This window comes from Desmodus rotundus, chromosome 7 (genome assembly GCF_022682495.2).
Source record: "Desmodus rotundus isolate HL8 chromosome 7, HLdesRot8A.1, whole genome shotgun sequence".
Lineage (NCBI taxonomy): Eukaryota > Metazoa > Chordata > Mammalia > Chiroptera > Phyllostomidae > Desmodus > Desmodus rotundus.
The window spans coordinates 52,748,828-52,767,770 of NC_071393.1; the positions used below are offsets into that span (position 1 = coordinate 52,748,828).

Consider the following 18,943-nt stretch of genomic DNA (forward strand, 5'->3'; position numbering starts at 1 on the left):
CACATTACTATTGAAGAATCTGTGGTTTTCCAGTGGCCCTGATCATGATTCTTTTGTGGTCTGGTTAGGGGTTGGATAACAGAAAACCTTGGGTTTATTCTACTGCTACCTCCATCCTCTGCATCCTTCTTTTTTGTCTTCACTGAATGACTACCCTCACAGAGATCAAACTTCTCCCAACATTGGTCCTGCTGGTTTGCTGGTATGTAAAACTTATCCTCCTTGCACGTAGTTGAAGCAAGAATATTGGGCCTTTTCCTTGAGTGTTGTTGTTGTTGTTTGTTTTCAAACTGACATGTGTTGCTATAAAATCGCTGTGATTCACTGATATTAAAATATTTTAAACACAGTGCTTTGATGTAATGGCAAAAATTAGTCTCTTCGTGTTGTGTTTTTTATCTTGTGTTTCTGGGTCATTCGATGAAAATATTTATTAATGTTGAAAATATGCTTATTTAGGTTTGGGTTTAGATATATTTTTTATATGAAGGTGTTTATAAGAAATTGAATCATTAAGATTGTACCCAGTAATTTGTTGTATACTTTCTCTGAAGCTGAAATCAAACACCCCTGTAGTTACCTTTAAAATCAACTTGTATAGAAAAAAAGATTCATAAAACCAAAAATATTAACATTTAAATGTAATAAATACTATTAACTAGCATGAAGCCTTTTCAGAGCTAGATTTTACATATTTTATTAACAGTCCAACTAAAACCTTTGTTTACCTGGATTATATTTTTGTGTCTCTGATTTTGCATTTAGAATTCAGAGTATTTGCTGAAAATACTGTTGCAGATGATTTTCTAGTTGATGCAGTGTTTTACCTTTAATTTTGTGTATTGTTTCCAGTGAATATTTGGCCATATTCAAGAAGACTGTTGCGATGCATGAAGTGTTCCTGTGTCGTGTGGCAGCACATCCTATTTTGAGGAAAGATTTAAATTTCCATGTCTTCTTGGAATATAATCAAGATGTGAGTATTGAATTATAATCAAGATGTGAGTACTGAATTGATTAAAGTACTATTTTAAAGAGTCATTGGAAAAGGCAGGGAGTAGTTAGAAAAGGCTTAAGGCCTTCTCTTATAATGTGTTCTTATTTTTTAAGGCAGTTTAAAATGATACTTTTTCCGTGGCAGCGTATTATTTTAGTAGAACTTGAGTAGATTAAATGAAGAAATGAGAGTACTCCATGTCACTACATGGGACATTGGTTTTCATCCTGAATTATGAACTTCTTAACAAGTAGGGTTAGCCCTGGCCCTGGCTGGTGTGGCTCAGTGAATTGAGTGCTGGCCTGTGAACTGAAAGGTTGCTCTTTTGATTCCCAGTCAGGGTACATGCATGGGTTGTGGGCCAGGTCTCCACTTGGGGGAATGTGAGAGACAACCGATCAATGCATCTATCACACATTGATGTTTCCCTACCCCTCTCCCTCCCTTCCCTCTCTCTAAAAGTAAATGAGTAAAATCTTTTAAAAAAAGAAAAAGAAAAAAGAAATAAGGTTAGCCCTGGTTGGCATGGCTCAGTGGATTGAGCGTCAGCCTGTGAACCAAGAGATTGCCAGTTTAATTCCTAGTCAGGACATATGCCTGGGTTGCATGCCAGGTCCCTTAGTTGGGAGCATGCAAGAGGCAGCCAATTGGTGTGTCTCTCACACATCGATGTTTCTCTCCCTCCCTTCCCCGCTCTCTAAATAAAAATTTAAAAATCTGAAAAGAAGAAACAGTTATAGCCCTGACTGGTGGCTCAGTTGGTACATCAAAAGGTTGCAGGTTTCATCCCTGCTCAGGGCACATATGGGAGGAAACCAATCAATGTTTCTTTCCCCCACATCAGTGTTTCTCTCTCTAAAATCAATAAACATATCCGCAGGTGAAGTTTTTTTTTAAGGCAACATTTAAAAAAAGAAAGAAAGAAATAGGGTTATAAAATTGATTAATGTTTCAGCTCTGGCTGGTGTGGCTCAGTGGATTGAGCATCAGCCTGTGGACCAAAAGGTCACTGGTTTAATTCCCAGTCAGGTCACATGCCTGGGTTATGGGACAGGTCCCCAGTTGAGGGCAAACTGGGGAGCTGTGAGAGGCAACTGATCGATGTTTCCCTCACACATTGATGTTTCTCTCCCTCCTTTCCTCTCTCTCTAAAAATAAGTAAAATCTTAAAAAAAAAAAAAAAGAATTCGACATTATTTTTAGTTTAATCATTGACTCTTGATCTGTTTAATTGACCTTCAGTGTTGATCACTCTTAATCCTTCTCAGCCTAAAAACTGTTATAGTGCAGAAAGAGAGATTGAGATGGTTGAGCTTTAAAGATTTCTTTTTTCATCAGGCTGGAAAAAAGTTTTAGTGGGTGGGTGATACAGATCTTGGGGTCTATCTTTGGATGACAAATTAACTCATAATTTTAGCAGAAAACAAATGTAGCATAGTGTTTTTTTGCTTACAAGTCAACATCAAGATTAAAAAACTTTTTGTATATAAATTTGTTCTTCTAGTTTGGTTGTATTAGATATAATGATAACATGGCTTAAGCTTAGCTAGCTGTAGAGAAAATGAATTTTTTAACAGGGTTTCAAGTAACTCAGGATCACATAAGTATAGCAGTTTAAGCATAGGTATTTTCTTTTTTTTTAAATATATTTATCAATTATGCTATTATAGTTGTCCCATTTCCCCCCCTTCACTCCACTCCATCCTGCCCACCCTCTCCCTCCCACATTCCCCCCCTATAGTTCATGCCCATGGGTCATACTTATAACTTCTTTGGCTTCTACATTTCCTACACTATTCTTACCCTCCCCCTGTCTATTTTCCACTTGTCATTTATGCTACTTATTCTCTGTACCTTTCCCCCCTCTCTCCCCCTCCTACTCCTCTGTTGATAACCCTCTAAGTGATCTCCATTTCTGTGGTTCTGTTCCTATTCTAGTTGTTTGCTTAGTTTGCTTTTGTTTTTGTTTTAGGTGTGGTTGTTAATAACTGAGTTTGCTGTCATTTTTACTGTTCCTATTTTTTATCTTCTTAGATAAATCCCTTTAACATTTCATATAATAAGGGCTTGGTGATGATGAACTCCTTTAACTTGACCTTATCTGAGAAGCACTTTATCTGCCCTTCCTTTCTAAACAGATAGCTTTGCTGATTACAGTAATCTTGGATGTAGGTCCTTGCCTTTCATGACCTGGAATACTTCTTTCCAGCCCCTTCTTGCCTGTAAGGTCTCTTTGGAGAAATCTGCTGACAGTCTTATGGGAACTCCTTTGTAGGTAACTGTGTCCTTTTCTCTTGCTGCTTCTAAGATTCTCTCCTTCTGGTTCATCTTGGGTAATGTAATTCTGATGTGCCTTGGTGTGTTCCTCCTTGGGTCCAGCTTCTTTGGGACTCTCTGAGCTTCCTGGACTTCCTGGAAATCTATTTCCTTTGCCAGACTGGGGAAGTTCTCCTTCATTATTTGTTCAAATAAGTTTTCAATTTTTTGTTCTTCCTCTTCTCCTTCTGGCACCCCTATAATTCGGATGTTGGAACGTTTCAAGCTGTCCTGGAGGTTCCTAAGCCTCTCCTCATTTTTTGAATTCTTGTTTCTACATTCTTTTCTGGTTGGATGCTTCTTCCTTCTGGTCCACACCATTGATTTGAGTCCCAGTTTCCTTCCTATCACTCTTGGTTGTCTGTACATTTTCCTTTGTTTCTCTTAGCATAGCCTTCATTTTTTCATCTAATTTGTGACCAAATTCAACCAATTCTGTGAGCATCCTAATTACCAGTGTTTTGAACTGTGCATCTGATAGGTTGGCTATCTCTTTGTTGCTTAGTTGTATTTTTTCTGGAGCTTTGATCTGTTCTTTCATTTGGGCCATTTTTTTTTGTCTTGGCACACCTGTTACATAAAGGGGCCGAGCCTTAGGTGTTCACGGGGGCGAGGTAACGCTAGTCTCGCTGTGCCGTGATGCTGTACGTGGGGGAGGGGCCGAGAGGGAGCAATGGCGCTTTCTCCACTCTGCTGGACTTCAGTCACTCCCTCTGCTACCCACAATCAAATTGGGCCCCTCCGGTGCTGGTTCCCGAGTGGGTGGGCTTGTGCACACTCTAGGCTTCTGTGTGTCTCTCCAACGAACTCTCCTGTGAGGCTGAGAGTTTCTCCTGCTGCCGCCTCAACCCCCACGGGTGTTGTCAATCAGAGGTTTGAGGCTTTATTTCCCTGAGCTGGAGCCCTGGGTTGTGCTGTCTGCTTTGCTCCCCCACCATTCCTCCCGGTTTATCTATGCGCGAATGTGGGGTCTGCCAGCTGCAGCCTGGCCTGCCCCCTTCCACAAATCGCCACCTCCCTGGGTCCGCCAGACCCCGCCTTGCCGAGAGTCCTGTCTGCCCCGGCTGCCCATCTCCACTCCTCCTACTGGTCTGGATGAATGTTTCTTCTTTATCTCCTTGGTTGTCATACTTCCATACAGTTTGATTTTCTATCAGTTCTGGTTGTTTTTTGTTTTTAAATTGTTGTCGTCCTTCTTTTGGTTGTGCAAGGAGGCAAAGTGTGTCTACCTACGCCTCCATCTTGACTGGAAGCCAAGCATAGGTATTTTCGCAGGCATAAATGTGATATGTGGTACTCTCATGTGGTCTTTTATAGATAGAAATTATAAAGAATGCTAGCTATGTCGTGAATTATAAGAGGCTAAAAATGATTCATAGTAGGATTGCTAAACATGTGGAAAGAACACATGATAAAATGCTGTCATCACTTTTGTACCTTTATGAGTTGTTTTTTTCTGGACCTTATTTATTTCTTTGCAGGACCTTATTTATTGACCTTAGTACAGTAATTTGGTAGACTGTATAGGCATAGAATGAGGCATGGGTGTATTAGTTCAAGGCTACTTCAGCAAGGGAAGCAGCAGCCTTATGTTCCAGGTACTCTGTCCTGTCGCCACAGCCTTACGACTATCTGAAATTATGTACCTGTACTTTTAAACTTTGTTTATATACTATCTACCTCCCTTTACTAGAATGTAGGCTCTCTGAGAGTAAGACTTTAGTTTTTCACCACTGTATCCTTACTGTTTTAGAATAGTGTCTAGCAATTAAGGTGTGACAGAAACATTTATTAAACTAATTAGTGAAAGCCCTGGCTGGTGTGGCTCAGTGGAGTGAGCACAAGCTGCGAAGCAAGGGGTCGCTGGTTTGATTCCCATTTGGGGCACGTGCCTGGGTTGTGGGCCAGGTCCCCGGTGGGGGCCATGTGAGAAGCAACCACACATTGATGCTTCTCTCCCTCTCTTTCTCCCTCCCTTCCCTTCTCTCTAAAAATAAATTAAATAAATAAATAAATAAAGGAAATAATTAGTGAAAGATTATTAAATGCTTAGATCAGCTTTGTAAGTAGCTTTCAGAACTCTTAGGATTTCATAAATTTTCTCCCACCAAAGTAGATTTATTTTTCACTAATGGTACACTTTTTTTTATGGTATTGTCATATCATTATGACATTTTTATTTATTTTTCATTTTTAAATCATCTTTACTTTTCAATTACAGTTGACACACATTATTATATTAGTTTTAGGCATACACCCCAGTGATTAGACATTATATAACTTACTAAGTAATAATCCTAATAAATCGCAAAGTCAACTTGATACCATACGTAGTTATTAGAATATAATTGACTATATTCCCTATGCTGTACTTTACATCCCTGTGACTGTTCTGTAGCAACCAATTTGTACTTTTTAATCCCTTCACCTTTTCCACCTATCCTCTCAACCCCGCTCCCATCTGGCAAACATCAAAATGTTCTCTGTTTCTGTGAGTCTGTTTCTGTTCTGCTTGTTCATTTATTTTGTTTATTTAGATTCAGTTGTTGATAGATCATGTATTTGTTGCCATTTTATTGTTCATATTTTTATCTTTTAGGGGGGTACCAAATTACTTTATTTGAAGGAATGGTATAAATGAAAGACATAAGTGGATGATTTGGTACAAGTTATAGAAAAGGTAAAGGTAACTCCAACATGTATGCACTGCCCTGGTGAGCAGAGAAGTCACCCCCATGGCCGTGGGAAGCCAGCTTAAGGCTTTGCTTTCTTCACTGTCGCCCAGGGTGTGCTTGTCAAGGAGAGACTGCCATGCCAGTTTTAGGAGCCCCTAACCTGCACAAGTTGGTTAAGTGGTCACCCAATTTTTTGATGGATTTCACCTGCTCATTCAGGTAGTGAGACTTAATAAAGTCACATAATGAGGGTGGCCAATTAGTGCAAGTCTAGTAGTGACTGATTGACACTTTTTTCCAAGTGTAACACACACTCCATTGCATTCAGCCCATTCTCCCAGTTGTCATAGTCTGATTTGTTGCTATCCTGAAGGAAGATTTCAACCACCTTGTTGGTTCCACAGCTTCATCAGTTTTTTAGCATGTTCCCAGTCCTTATGAGATTGAACAGAATATTTGGCAGTTTTTCAAAGCCACCTCATCATGGTCGAAGTAGTAACACATGGACAGGTAGATACAGGAGGAGTAGAGTTCCAGGTTGATCTGGTGGTTGACGGCAGCCTCTGAGTCCTGGTGTGATTCTGGCACACCTGTGAGGTGGACATAGTCGTCATGATGGGCGGTTGAAGAGAGGTGACTTCATGACGCTGGAGCAGTGACAGGGGCCTTGGGGCAGTCTGAGGACGCTGTGAGGAGGGGCAGAAGGATGCATCTGGGTGGCTGGCTGGGATGGAGGTCAAGCACCTTGTTCCATTCAGGTACTGTTGAAGTAGGAAACCATGGCAACTCTCAGGGCAGACTGTGTGATTTTTTTTTCTTCTTAAAGAAGACCCTTTAAAACATTTCTTGTAATACTCCTTTAGCTTTTTCTTATCTGGGAAGCCCTTTATCTGTCCTTTGATTCTAAATGATAGCTTTGCTGGGTAGAGTAATCTTAGTTGTAAATCCTTGCTCTTTTTTTTTTTTTAAGATTTTATTTGTTTATTTTTAGAGAGATGGGAGGGAAGGGAGAAAGAAAGGGAAATAAACTTTGATATGTGAGAGATACATCAACTGGTTGCCTCTCAAATGCCCCCAACCAGGGGCCTGGCCTGCAAACAAGGCATGAGCCCTGACTGGAAATCGAATCGGCGACCCTTTGGTTCACAGGTCAGCGCTCAATGCACTGAGCTACACCAGCCAGGGCTAGGTCCTTGCTCTTTATCACTTAGAATATTTTGTGCCAATCCCTTCCAGCCTGCAAAGTTTCTGCTGAGAAATCATCTGACAGTCTGTAGGGACTCCCTTTTAGGTAACTAACTGCTTCTCTCTTGCTGCTTTTAAGATTCTCTCTTTGTCTTTAACATTTGGTATTTTAATTATGTTATGTCTTGGTGTGGGCCTATATGGGTTTATCTCATTTGGGATTCTATGCTTCCCAGGCTTATATGTCTATTTCCTTCACCAGGTTAGGGAAGTTTTCTGTCATTTTTACTTCAAACAGGTTTTCAATTCCTTTTTCTCTCTCTTTCCTTCTGGTACCTCTGTGATGTGAATGTTGGTACACTTAATGTTATCCCAGAGGCCCCTTAAATTTTCCTTATTTTTTTGGATTCTTTTTTCTTTTTGCTGCTCTGATTGGGTGTTTTCTGGTACCTTATCTTCCAAATTGCTGATTTGGTCCTCTGCCTCATTGTTGATCCCCTGTAATGTATTCTTCATTTCAGTTATTGTAGCCTTCATTTCTGGTTCTTTTTTATGCTGTTGAAGTTCTCACTGAGTTCCTTGAGCATCCTTTTGAACTCTGTATCAGGGCATTGCTTGCCTCCATTTCATTTTGTCTTTTTTTGAAGATTTCTCCTGTTCTTTCATTGGGGCATGTTTCTTTGTATCCCCGTTTTAGCTGCCTCCCTATTTCTGTGTATAAGGTAAAGCTGTTACATCTCCTGGTCTTGGTAGTATGGCCTTATGTAGTAGGTGTCCCAGGGGCCCAGTGGTCTAGTCTCTCTGTTCACCTGAGTCAGGTGTTCCACATGAATCTCTGGTGTGGGTTATGCATTCCCTCCTCTTGTAGTTAAGCCTTGATGGCTGTTTGGAGGCTTTGACCCTCAAGCTGATTGGTTGAGAGGACTGGCAGTGACCACAATGGAGGAGCTATTATATGGGAGCTGACGCTCCTTAGCAGCATTTGCCCTAGCAGGGCTTTAGTGCCTGCCGAGTCTGCCCTTTGAGTGTGTCATTTGTGGAGGTGGTTGGTGCTCTGGTATGACCAGAAGATGACCGCTAAGTGTGTTGGTTCTGGGGCCTCTTGGGAGGTGCAAACCAAGATAAGCTGCTGTTTGTGCTCTGCCTGGGCCACCTGGTATGAGCTATAAAGTGGTCTGCAGATGGTTGCCACTTGTCCTGAGTTTGGAGGTGCTTGGGAGATGTAAAGCTGTGAGCTGAGTTTAGCTGCCTCTAGTGCTGAGCTTGGGGCTGCTTAGCAAGAGGTATGAGGCAAGGTGCTGCTTGTTTAGTGTTCATGAACCCTTGAGAGATTTTTGGAAAGTCCACATCATGAGCCAAGACACACCATTTGTGTGGAAAACCATGAGAAGCAACTTGAATGGGCCCGCAAGTTGAATGGGGTGGGCTCTCAGGGAGTCATTGACCAGGGCCCTATAAAGAGTGTTGGCCAGGTTGATGGAAACCCAGATATAGTGCCAGCCTTCATCTACAGGGGAAGGGCACAGCAAAGGAACAGTGGCTTCTGCCAGCGCTTCTGTCTGCGAGAAGGCTGTTCCTCCACCTCTTGACCCAAAGCCAGACTATATTTTAGTTCTCCGCTCCTGGTGTCTTGCAAACTGCTGCTCCAGTGCTGGAGCTCAAAGTAAATGAATAAGTCTGTGCCTGGGCCCTTTAAGAGGAACACCTGGGACTCCAGAAGCCCTCTGTCTTACCCTCCATCTCTGCTGGTTTTTACAGACAGAAGTTATGGGGACTTCTCTTTGGGGCACTGGAAACCTGGTATGGGGTTGGACCTAATTGCTCCTCAGGGGTACCTCTGTGGTTGAGATATCCCTCCCAATTTTTATCCACCCTGTGGAAACAGTCTATTTTGCATCTCCATCCCTCCTATCAGTCTCTCCATGGCTGCTTTTGTATATTCTTAGTTATAAGACTTCTCTTCTGCTAGACTTCAGTTGGTTCTCAATAATGGTTCTGTATTTGTAATTTTGCAGTGATTATGGGAGAAGGTGAGTACAGTATTTACCTGCTCTGTTTTTCTTTCTTACAAACTAATATGTGCTTAGTAGAGATGATGACGATGCATTATAATAACCCTTTTAATATCAGTAAATGGTGTTTTGGGGAAAACCTAAAAAGATGGACTGGAAATTTTTTTTTTTTAATATATTTATTGATTATGCTATTACAGTTGTCCCATTCCCCCCCCCCCAACTCCACTCCATCCTGCCCACCCCCTCCCTCCCACATCCCCCCCCTATAGTTCATGTCCATGGGTCATGTATATAAGTTCTTTGGCTTATACATTTCCTACGCTATTCTTACCCTCCCCCTGTCTATTTTCTACCTACCATTTATGCTACTTATTCTCTATACCTTTCCCCCCTCTCCCCCTCCCACTCCCCTATTGACAACCCTCCATGTGATCTCCATTTCTGTGGTTCTGTTTCTGTTCTAGTTGTTTGCTTAGTTTTCTTTTGTTTTTATTTTAGGTGTGGTCGTTGATAACTGAGTTTGCTGTCATTTTTACTGTTCCTATTTTTTATCTTCTTTTTCTTAGGTAACTCCCTTTAACATTTCATATAATAAGGGCTTGGTGATGATTAACTCCTTTAACTTGACCTTATCTGAGAAGCACTTTATCTGCCCTTCCATTCTAAATGATAGCTTTGCTGGATACAGTAATCTTGGATGTAGGTCCTTGCATTTAATCTTGGGTAATGTAATTATGATGTGCCTTGGTGTGTTCCTCCTTGGGTCTAGCTTCTTTGGGACTCTCTGAGCTTCCTGGACTTCCTGGAAGTCTGTTTCCTTTGCCAGATTAGGGAAGTTCTCCTTCATTATTTGTTCAAATAAGTTTTCAATTTTTTGTTCTTCCTCTTCTCCTGGCACCCCTATAATTCGGATGTTGGAACGTTTCAAGGTGTCCTGGAGGTTCCTAAGCCTCTCCTCATTTTTCCGAATTCTTGTTTCTTCATTTTTTTTTCTGGTTGGATGTTTCTTCCTTCCTTCTGGTCCACACCATTGATTTGAGTCCCAGTTTCCTTCGCATCACTATTGGTTCCCTGTACATTTTCCTTTGTTTCTCTTAGCATAGGCTTCATTTTTTTATCTAGTTTTCGAACAAATTCAACCAATTCTGTGAGCGTCTTAATAACCAGTGTTTTGAACTATGCATCTAATAGGTTGGCTATCTCTTCATTGCTTAGTTGTATTTTTTCTGGAGTTTTGATCTATTCTTTCATTTGGGCCTTTTTTTTTGTCTTGGCGCATCTGTTACTTAAAGGGGCGGAGCCTTAGGTGTTCACCGGGGCGGGGTAACGCTGGTTGCTGTGCTGTGATGTTGTACGTGGGGCAGGGTCTGAGAGGGAGCAATGGTGCCCACTCCACTCTCCACCGGATTTCAAGTCACTCCCTCTGCTACCCACAGTCAAATTGGGCCCCTCCGGTGCTGGTTCCCGAGTGGGTGGGCTTGTGCACACTCTAGGCCCCTGTGGGTCTCTCCAACGACCTCTCCTGTGAGGCTGGGAGTTTCTCCTGCTGCTGCCCCAACCCCCACGGGTATTTTCAATCAGAGGTCTGAGGCTTTATTTCCCCGCGCTGGAGCCCTGGGTTACTCGTTCTGCTTCGCTCCCCATCCTTCGTCCTGGTTTATCTGTGCACGAATGTGGGGCCGCAGGGTCTGCTAGAGGTCAGACTGCCCGCCCCCTTCGTCCCACACTCCGCCAGTCTCGGTCCCGCCAGGGCAACACGAGTCCTCTCTGCCCCGGTGCCCGTCTCCGCCCCTCCTACCGGTCTGGATGAATGTTTATTTTTTATCTACTTGGTGTCGGACTTCCTTGCCCTTCGATTTTCTGTCAGTTCTGGTTGTGCAAGGAGGCGCAGTGTGTCTACCTACGCCACTATCTTGGTTCTCTCTTAAAAGTCCAAATCAGTTCATCTTGATCAGATTCTCACCTTGTTCACTGGGAGTAGAAGCCAATCAGAAATCAAATCCCAGAACTTTTTCTTTTTAAGTATAGCTTATTGATTATGCTATTACAGTTGTCCCATGTTTTTTCTCCCTTTTATTCCCCTCTGCCCTACACCTCCCTTCCCACCAGCATTCTCCACCACCACCCATAATTCATGTCCGTGGGTCATACGTAAGTTCTTTGGCTTCTCCACTTCCTATACTACTCTTAACCTCCCCCTGTCTATTTTGTACCTACCATTTATGCTTCTTATTCCCGGTACCTTTCCCCCCATTCTCCCTGCTCCCCAAATTCCTGATCTTTCTATACCCCCACAACCCTCACCCACCTTGGCAGCCACACTCATTTTTTGGCATTCTTTTTTTTTCTTCCTTTACATCTTCCTCTCCATGGAAGATGTAAATAAAGGACTTCCTCTGGATGTCCTTCACAATATTTCTTTTGTTTGCCTAAGTACCCTGGATAGAACATATAGTACAATTTTAGATATAGGCAAAAGTAGACATCCTTGATTTGTCTCTGATCTTAGGAGGGAAGCATTCACTATTTCATTGTTCAATGTGATGTTAGCTGTGGATTTTTCACAAATGTCCTTCATCAGGTTGAAGAAGCTCCCTTCTTTTCCTAGTTTGTGAAGTGCTTTTACCATGAAAAAAAATACAGTTTTGAGATGATTATGTGTGGTTTTTGTCCTTTATTCTACTAATGAGATGTATTTCATTGTGCCTATTTTGACTAAGGTGTTTTTCTAACTATGCTGGATCCCATGTACTTCTGGATCTTTGAGATCTCTTCTGAGTTTTCCTCTTAGCTCTGTGGCTACTTCCCAGATATCCATTCATTTAAGTCTGATGCTTCCAAGGTTCCTCATTGAGTTCTCAAGAAGTCTAGACTTCTAGGAACCTCTAGACTTCTGATTCCATAAATTATCCCTGAGTATCTCATCTACTCCCATGGCTTCAGATGCTGTACGCTGCTGTTAACGTATAAATCTGTAGCACTCCTGAGTCCCAGCTCTATTTATTAGACAACCTCCTGAAAAGCTCCATTTAGATGTCCCCTTTGCATTTTACCCTTCGTTGAACTCTTCTTTAAACCTATGCCTCCTCTTATATTCTTTATTTCAAGGAAGGTACTGTCACCTCCTAGTTCCTTAAAACCTGAAAATTACCCATGACTCTTCCTACTCCCTCTTCCTATTAGGAGTCACCAAATTGCATCTGTTTTACTCCTTTACTGTGTTAGGAATGTGCCCACTTCCTTCTTCCACCAGACCTAAAGATTAGTTCTGACTTTCATAGTCTTTATCTGGGTTATTGAAGCTGCCCCTGACTGTTCCTTCGGTCTTTAATTGGTCTTTTCTTTCTCACTCCCTGAGTCTGTATTAAGTTCCTTGGGTGGTCCCCCTTGTGCGATATGGATGCCTCTAACATACTGCTCACAATATATGCTTAATCATATGCTTACTTCTCTATATCCTCCTCTATACCATAAGTTACTTTAAGAACAGGGACCACCTCTTAAATATCTTTACATTATTAGCACTTAGCATAATGCCTGACTATAATATACATTTTTTATTGGTTTGTTAAATGAGTAAATGAATGAATTAATCAGTATCCCTCAAAAAATGCAGTTAAAAAAAATGGATGTGTGTTGGGAGGCCTGAAGATAGAGTAGTGAATTCTAACTTGGAAGGGTTACATGCAGAGATGCCTTTTAATTTGGATGTTTAAGTCTGAATAGCAGTTTTGGTGGGAGGGGAGGTACCATTTCAGGTACAGAGGAACCTAAAAGTTCAGAGCTTCTTTTGAGAACTATTTGGAACATAAGGTTCTGAGGGGGTAAGGTAGTGGGTAGAAAGCTAAGTTGAATCAGATTGTTGAAAATCTTGAATATCATACTAAGGAGATTGGCCTTTATTTTCTGAACATTGTGAAACTGTTATTGAGTAAGGAAGAGATGTTCAAAATTTGATTGGAAACTTACTCCAAAGCAGCAGACTGGATAGGATTGAGATGAAGGATGTTACTACTAGTCCCATGTAGTAGTCAAGGCAAGAGATAATATGGACATTTACTAGGACGGAGGTAGTGGAAAAAGACAGATTTCAGCCATTTGCTGGTAGAATTTGAGCTGTGAGAGAAAGAAATAAGTCGTAGATTATTTAAAGATTTTTAATGAGAGGTATGGAGTTTTAGGGAGTATGTAGGAGTGTGAGAGACTGGTTGGGTAGAAGGTCCATGAATAGGGAACCAGGAAGAGGAAAATTTTGGAGTTTAGATTATAATGAGTACTGTTCTAGACTCACCAAAAGTGAGGTTAGCAGAATCTCCATATAAGGGTATGATAATAGGCAATTGGGTCTAAAGATCAGGAAAGAGCTTAGGGGTAGTGATAGAGATTTGTGAGTTATTTCCATAAAGGTGAACACTGAAGCCATGCCAGTAGATAAGGAAATCAGAGGATGGTCCTTTATGGGACACTGTGGTGCAGCAAGTGATAAAGTCAGAGTTAGCTGCTTCTCAGTTTTGCCTTTAGATAACCATTCATGCCACTCAAAGTCATCTTTTGTGTCCCTTGCCCTAGAAGTTGCTGACACCAAAAACAGGACAGGAGATGATATTTGAATGAATGTAGAGTGAAGAATTTGCAGAATATATTCTCAGAGCTTTTACAGGATCATAAGATGGTATATTATAAAGCAATTAATTTTATGTTTAAAGAACTTTTGAATTAAAATTTGAGTTTTCTTTACATTAATATAGTAGTGCTTGACAGAGTATGATGAGAGGGCTACTTACAACAGAATTATTATTAAATATACTTTCAAAATTTGAGATACCTAGGCCTTATTGTAGATCAGCTAAATCTGAATTTTAGAGTGAGGCCAAACTTCTCTTTAATTCCCTAAAGTTTGGAAATCACCGATCTACATGATAAAATTGCTACTTTATTGAGTTTAAAAAACTGGGATTCTTTTGGGGTTGCCATTTTGACATCAGAGAATAAAGGAGGCATAACTTCCCATTTGTAATTTTTTAAATGCTAACTTCTGTTTCCCCTTCTTTTAGTTGAGTGTGCGAGGAAAAAATAAAAAAGAGAAACTTGAAGATTTCTTTAAAAACATGGTTAAATCAGCAGATGGAGTGATTGTTTCAGGAGTAAAGGTAAGAGTTTATTTGATTAACAGGAGTATTGGTTTGAGAATTTACTCCTTTTAAGAGGAAGCTAGATTGATGGATGTGCAAAAGATTATATTGGGGTAAAAGAGATGGTTGGGCAGTAGAATCCTTAGGCCTGGGGAACTGCGCCCCCTGCCTGGGCACTGTTTAGAGAGCTCCCTTCTCCAAGGGTGAGAGATCCACAGGTCCAGTGGAATTTGCCCACCTGGAGCCTCTTCCCTTCAAAGCAGACTGTGCTCCAGTTATCTAGAACACTATATTTCCTTGGCCAAGTCCCATGCCTTCCTCCAGGTCTCACATGGGCTTTTTCCTCGAGTTCATCTTCTGGTACGTGGACTGTGACACTGGTATATGCACTCCATGGGCGGTCAGGGAATGACCATGGGACAGCTGGGTAGAGGAAAGGCATGGGGAAGGTCAGTGTACAGGATGGACTGTCCAGCTACATGCACATGAGGTCTCTCTGGGTGCCCTACAGAGCTGCAGGGTGGGCCCCAAACAGGGGCTGCCTTCATTTGTACACTTGCTCTTGGCCTTACAAGTGTTAGGGGAGGACCTGGGTTCGGATTGGGAATTAGAAGAGCTAAATTGAGGTTTTAGTCTTGTCTGGTAGTAGCTATATGTCATTGAGAAAAGTCTCTTTCTCTGAATCTTAGTTTTCCCATTTTCAAAATGTGGTTAATAATATCACCTGGCTTACAGGATTGTTGGAAAGATTGAATGAGATAATAGATATGAAAATACTTACAAAGTTATTTACCTAAATAACACCTAAATTTTTCTTAATCTAATAAAGGTACAAGACTTGATTTGTCTGAAGACTTATCATCAAAGTATAAGAGGAAAATGCTTATATTACGTTTTCAAGCAATTGCTTAGTGATAATGTAGCTTTGTCATCATTACCTGCTTTATAGATACATCTCCAATGAAACCTAGGAGTGAAGTATTATTTATTTGATTTATACTCTGATTTTTCTAGTAGTTCAAGTACTATATACTTTGATTTTTCAGAGACAGGTCAGTTGATATATTGACTATGCATGTGCTATGGCTACTTTCTAATAAGAATTCAGCTTGCTTCCATTTTGATGCTGTTTATGCACTAATATTGAATATTTTTCTTAGCATTTGCTGTAAACCACTGTATTGATTAGAATTTTGATAAAGTAAGAACTAGCATTTTTTTTTAACATTTACAATGCGATATTTGGTAACCCACAATATTTTTATTTAATCTTCACTACAGTCTTGCAAGTTAGATAGTATTACTCCCATTTATACAGTTAGGAAAACTGGTACACATGAATTACAAATTTACATTTAAATTTAAGTTAATTTTCCTTCTAGTGTTCTGTTGATTTGGGTTTTGAATTATATCATTTCAGCTGGTGCTTTTTCAATAAAGAATGGCCATTTTAGAAGGGAGGAAAGTACTGTTAACAATTTTTATTTTTAATGTTTATCCCATTTTGTTTAAAAAAAAAAAAGGTTGAAGACAGTGGTTGATACAATAATTGCTCTCAGATAGTTGCTTTGGCCAGGTTCCCCAAAGCAGTCAGGGCCCTAATGACCAAAGGCCTAGCAGCCTTCTGAAATGGCCCATAGTATACATAATAGACCAGGAGAAATAGACTTACTTGACTATCAGAATTATTTTTCTTACAAAAGTTGGCCACTGTCACTGGCAATAACGTATTTGTTGGAGTGTAGAGGCAGAGCACAAGTAGGAACGTGTTTCGGAGTACAGCTTGTGAATATGAGCCTTACAGGGAAGCCTTCAGTGGCAAAACCGTAGAAGATTTATTACTTGACAGATAGAAATTCATATATGTTAAAGTCTGAATTTGTTGGTGAAATCAGTATAATGTCTAATTATTAGAGGATAGCATTGGTGTTTTACTGATGACCTTTTATGATTATAATGATAACAAAATGGTTTACATATTACAGTAAAGCAAGTAACTGAAAAGTTCGTATTTTCTTTTGATCCTATAGGATGTAGATGATTTCTTTGAGCATGAACGAACATTCCTTTTAGAATATCATAACCGAGTTAAGGATGCATCTGCTAAATCTGATAGGATGACAAGATCCCACAAAAGTAAGGTTCTTTTCTCTGTGGCTAAAGCTTGTATTTTTAATGGAATAATTACATATAAAGTTATTATATTATTTACAGTTTGTAAAAAGTCTTGATATAGAGCAGTATTTCAAGTGGAATGACAATCTGTATACTTTATTGTCTGGGTCTGAAATTCAATACAGTCCATGTTGTGTGTATCAATAGTTCATTGCTTTGTATTGCTGAATGGTATTTGGTTTTATGGATATTCCATGATTGTTTATCCTGATTCTGCTGTTGATGGACATTTGAGTTGTTGCTTGCTTTTGGTTATTATGAATAAAGCTGACATGAGCCATTTTATTAAGTCTTTGTATAGACACATGCTTTCATTTCTTTTGGATAATATTGATACCTAGAAGTAGAATGGCTGGGTCATGTGGTAAGTGTATAACTTTTTTAAAAATTGTCAAACTTTTTTCCAAAATAATTGTACCATTTTACATTCCTACCAGCTGTGCATTAGAGTTGTTCTTCGTCCTTGTTAACAAGGATAATCAGTCTTTTTTAATTTTAGCTAATAGGTCAGTAGTGGTCTCCCTCTTTATTTTTTTTAAAGATTTCATTTATTTATTTTTAGAGAGATGGGAAGGGAGGGAGAAAGAAAGAGAGAGATACATCAATTGGTTGCCTCTCACATGCCCCCAACTGGGGACCTGGCGGGCAACCCAGGCATGTGCCCTGACCAGGAATCAAACCAGCGACCTTTTTGGTTTATAGGCCAGCATTCAATCCACTGAGCCACACCAGCCAGGGCCATTTTCACACAGATTTTAGGATCAGCTTATCACTTTGTACAAAAATGCCTGCTGGGGTTATGATTGAAATTGTATAGAATCTGTAGATCATTTTGGGGAGGACTGACATTTTTAAGTTGATCTTCTGTACACGAATATGGTGTACTCTCCATTTCGTTAGCTTTTTAAATTCTCCCAGAGTGTTTTATGTTTTGGAATGTGCAGAGCTTTAGTTAGACTGATTCCTAACTGCTTTTGATGCTTTGTAAATGATGTGTTTTTTACCCTTCAGTTTTTGATTGTTCTTTGCTAATGTGTAGAAATGCAGTGTATTTTCAATATTGATCTTATATCTTGCAACCTTACTAAATAAATCACTGGTTCTGGTAACTGTTTTGTAGATTCCTTAGGATTTTCTACATAGATGATTGTCTGCTACTAAAAACTTCTTCCTTTCCCGTTTAGATGCCATTTCTTTCTTTTCCTTGCCCCGGTGTACTATATATTGCCTGTCCTCCACTACAGCACTGATGGAAGTGGTGAGGGCATAATAGATTAGTTTATATTTGCCTTGTTCCTTCCCTTCTGGGGAAAGCATTTGGTCTTAAACCATTAATTATGATGTTAGGTGTAGATTTTTCCTAAATCCTTTCATTAGGTTGAAAAAATTCTCTTGAATTCCTAGTTTTCTGAGAGGATTTTTAAAGTCAGGAGTAAATGTTAGATTTTGTCAAATGATCTTTTTGTAACTCGAGATAGTCACGTGGTTTTTCTCTTGTAGTCAATTAATATGGTTAATTGCATTGATTGATTTTCAAATGTTAGATCAACCTTATATTATGGGGTAATTATAATTTATACCAGTGGAGTTTAATGTAATAGAGTACAAAAAGTTATTAATGGAATTTTAGATTCTCTATTACAACTAACACTTAAATAAACAACAGTTTGTTGAGTTTCGGTGTAGTGTTAAAGAAATTCACAATTATCTGAAAATTTTAGTAAAATACCTCTTCCTTTTCTAGCTACATATCTGAGGCTGGATTTTCTCCACATACTTGAAGAAAAGCAATAATATGTTGCAGTAGATTGAATGCAGAAGCAGATAAGAGAATCTAGCTATAGTATGTTAAGCCATACACAAAAGAGATTTGCAAAAATGTAACAGTGTCACTCTGATCACTAATTTTAAAATACACATAGTTATTTTTCATTTGGAATGATACTTATGTTAACATATAATGGTTTTAATAAAATGTTATTTTTTAAAAATTTATTACTTATTTTTAGAGAGGGGAGAGGAAGGGAGGGAGAAAGAGGGAGAGAATGTGTGGTTGCCTCTCAGGTGCCCCCCACCAGAGACCTGGACTGCCACCCAGGCATGTGCCCTTACTGGGAATCGAACCAGTGACCGTTTGGTTTGCAGGCTGGTATGTAATCCACTGAGCTGCACCAGCTAGGGCTGAAAGTTATTTTTAAATGAATTAGTAAATATTAAAAAATTTTTAACCTAAAAAAAAGTAAGTGCATGTTGATTGATATAACCCACATAAACAAAAGCTCTTTAAGGTCCTCGTTAATTTCTAAAAGTGGAAAGGAGTCCTAAGACCAAAAAGTTTGAAAACTTCTAATAGAGAGACAAGTATGAGCCTCCATTTTGGAGTATTGTTACATGCCATGATAGAAAGGAAATAAAGAAGTCTCTGGCTTGGTGACTTCTACACAGTCA

General features: G+C 39.8%; 1 protein-coding gene across 1 annotated transcript in view; it reads left to right on the forward strand.

Moving 5' to 3' along the window:
* Positions 1-18,943, forward strand: part of SNX6 (sorting nexin 6) — a 63,390-nt gene that overhangs the window by 17,886 nt on the left and 26,561 nt on the right. Inside the window, exons 6-8 of the mRNA XM_053928354.2 lie at positions 853-976; positions 14,243-14,338; positions 16,351-16,456. Coding sequence (XP_053784329.1) covers positions 853-976; positions 14,243-14,338; positions 16,351-16,456 — 326 coding nt within the window. The remainder of the gene's footprint in view (positions 1-852; positions 977-14,242; positions 14,339-16,350; positions 16,457-18,943) is intronic.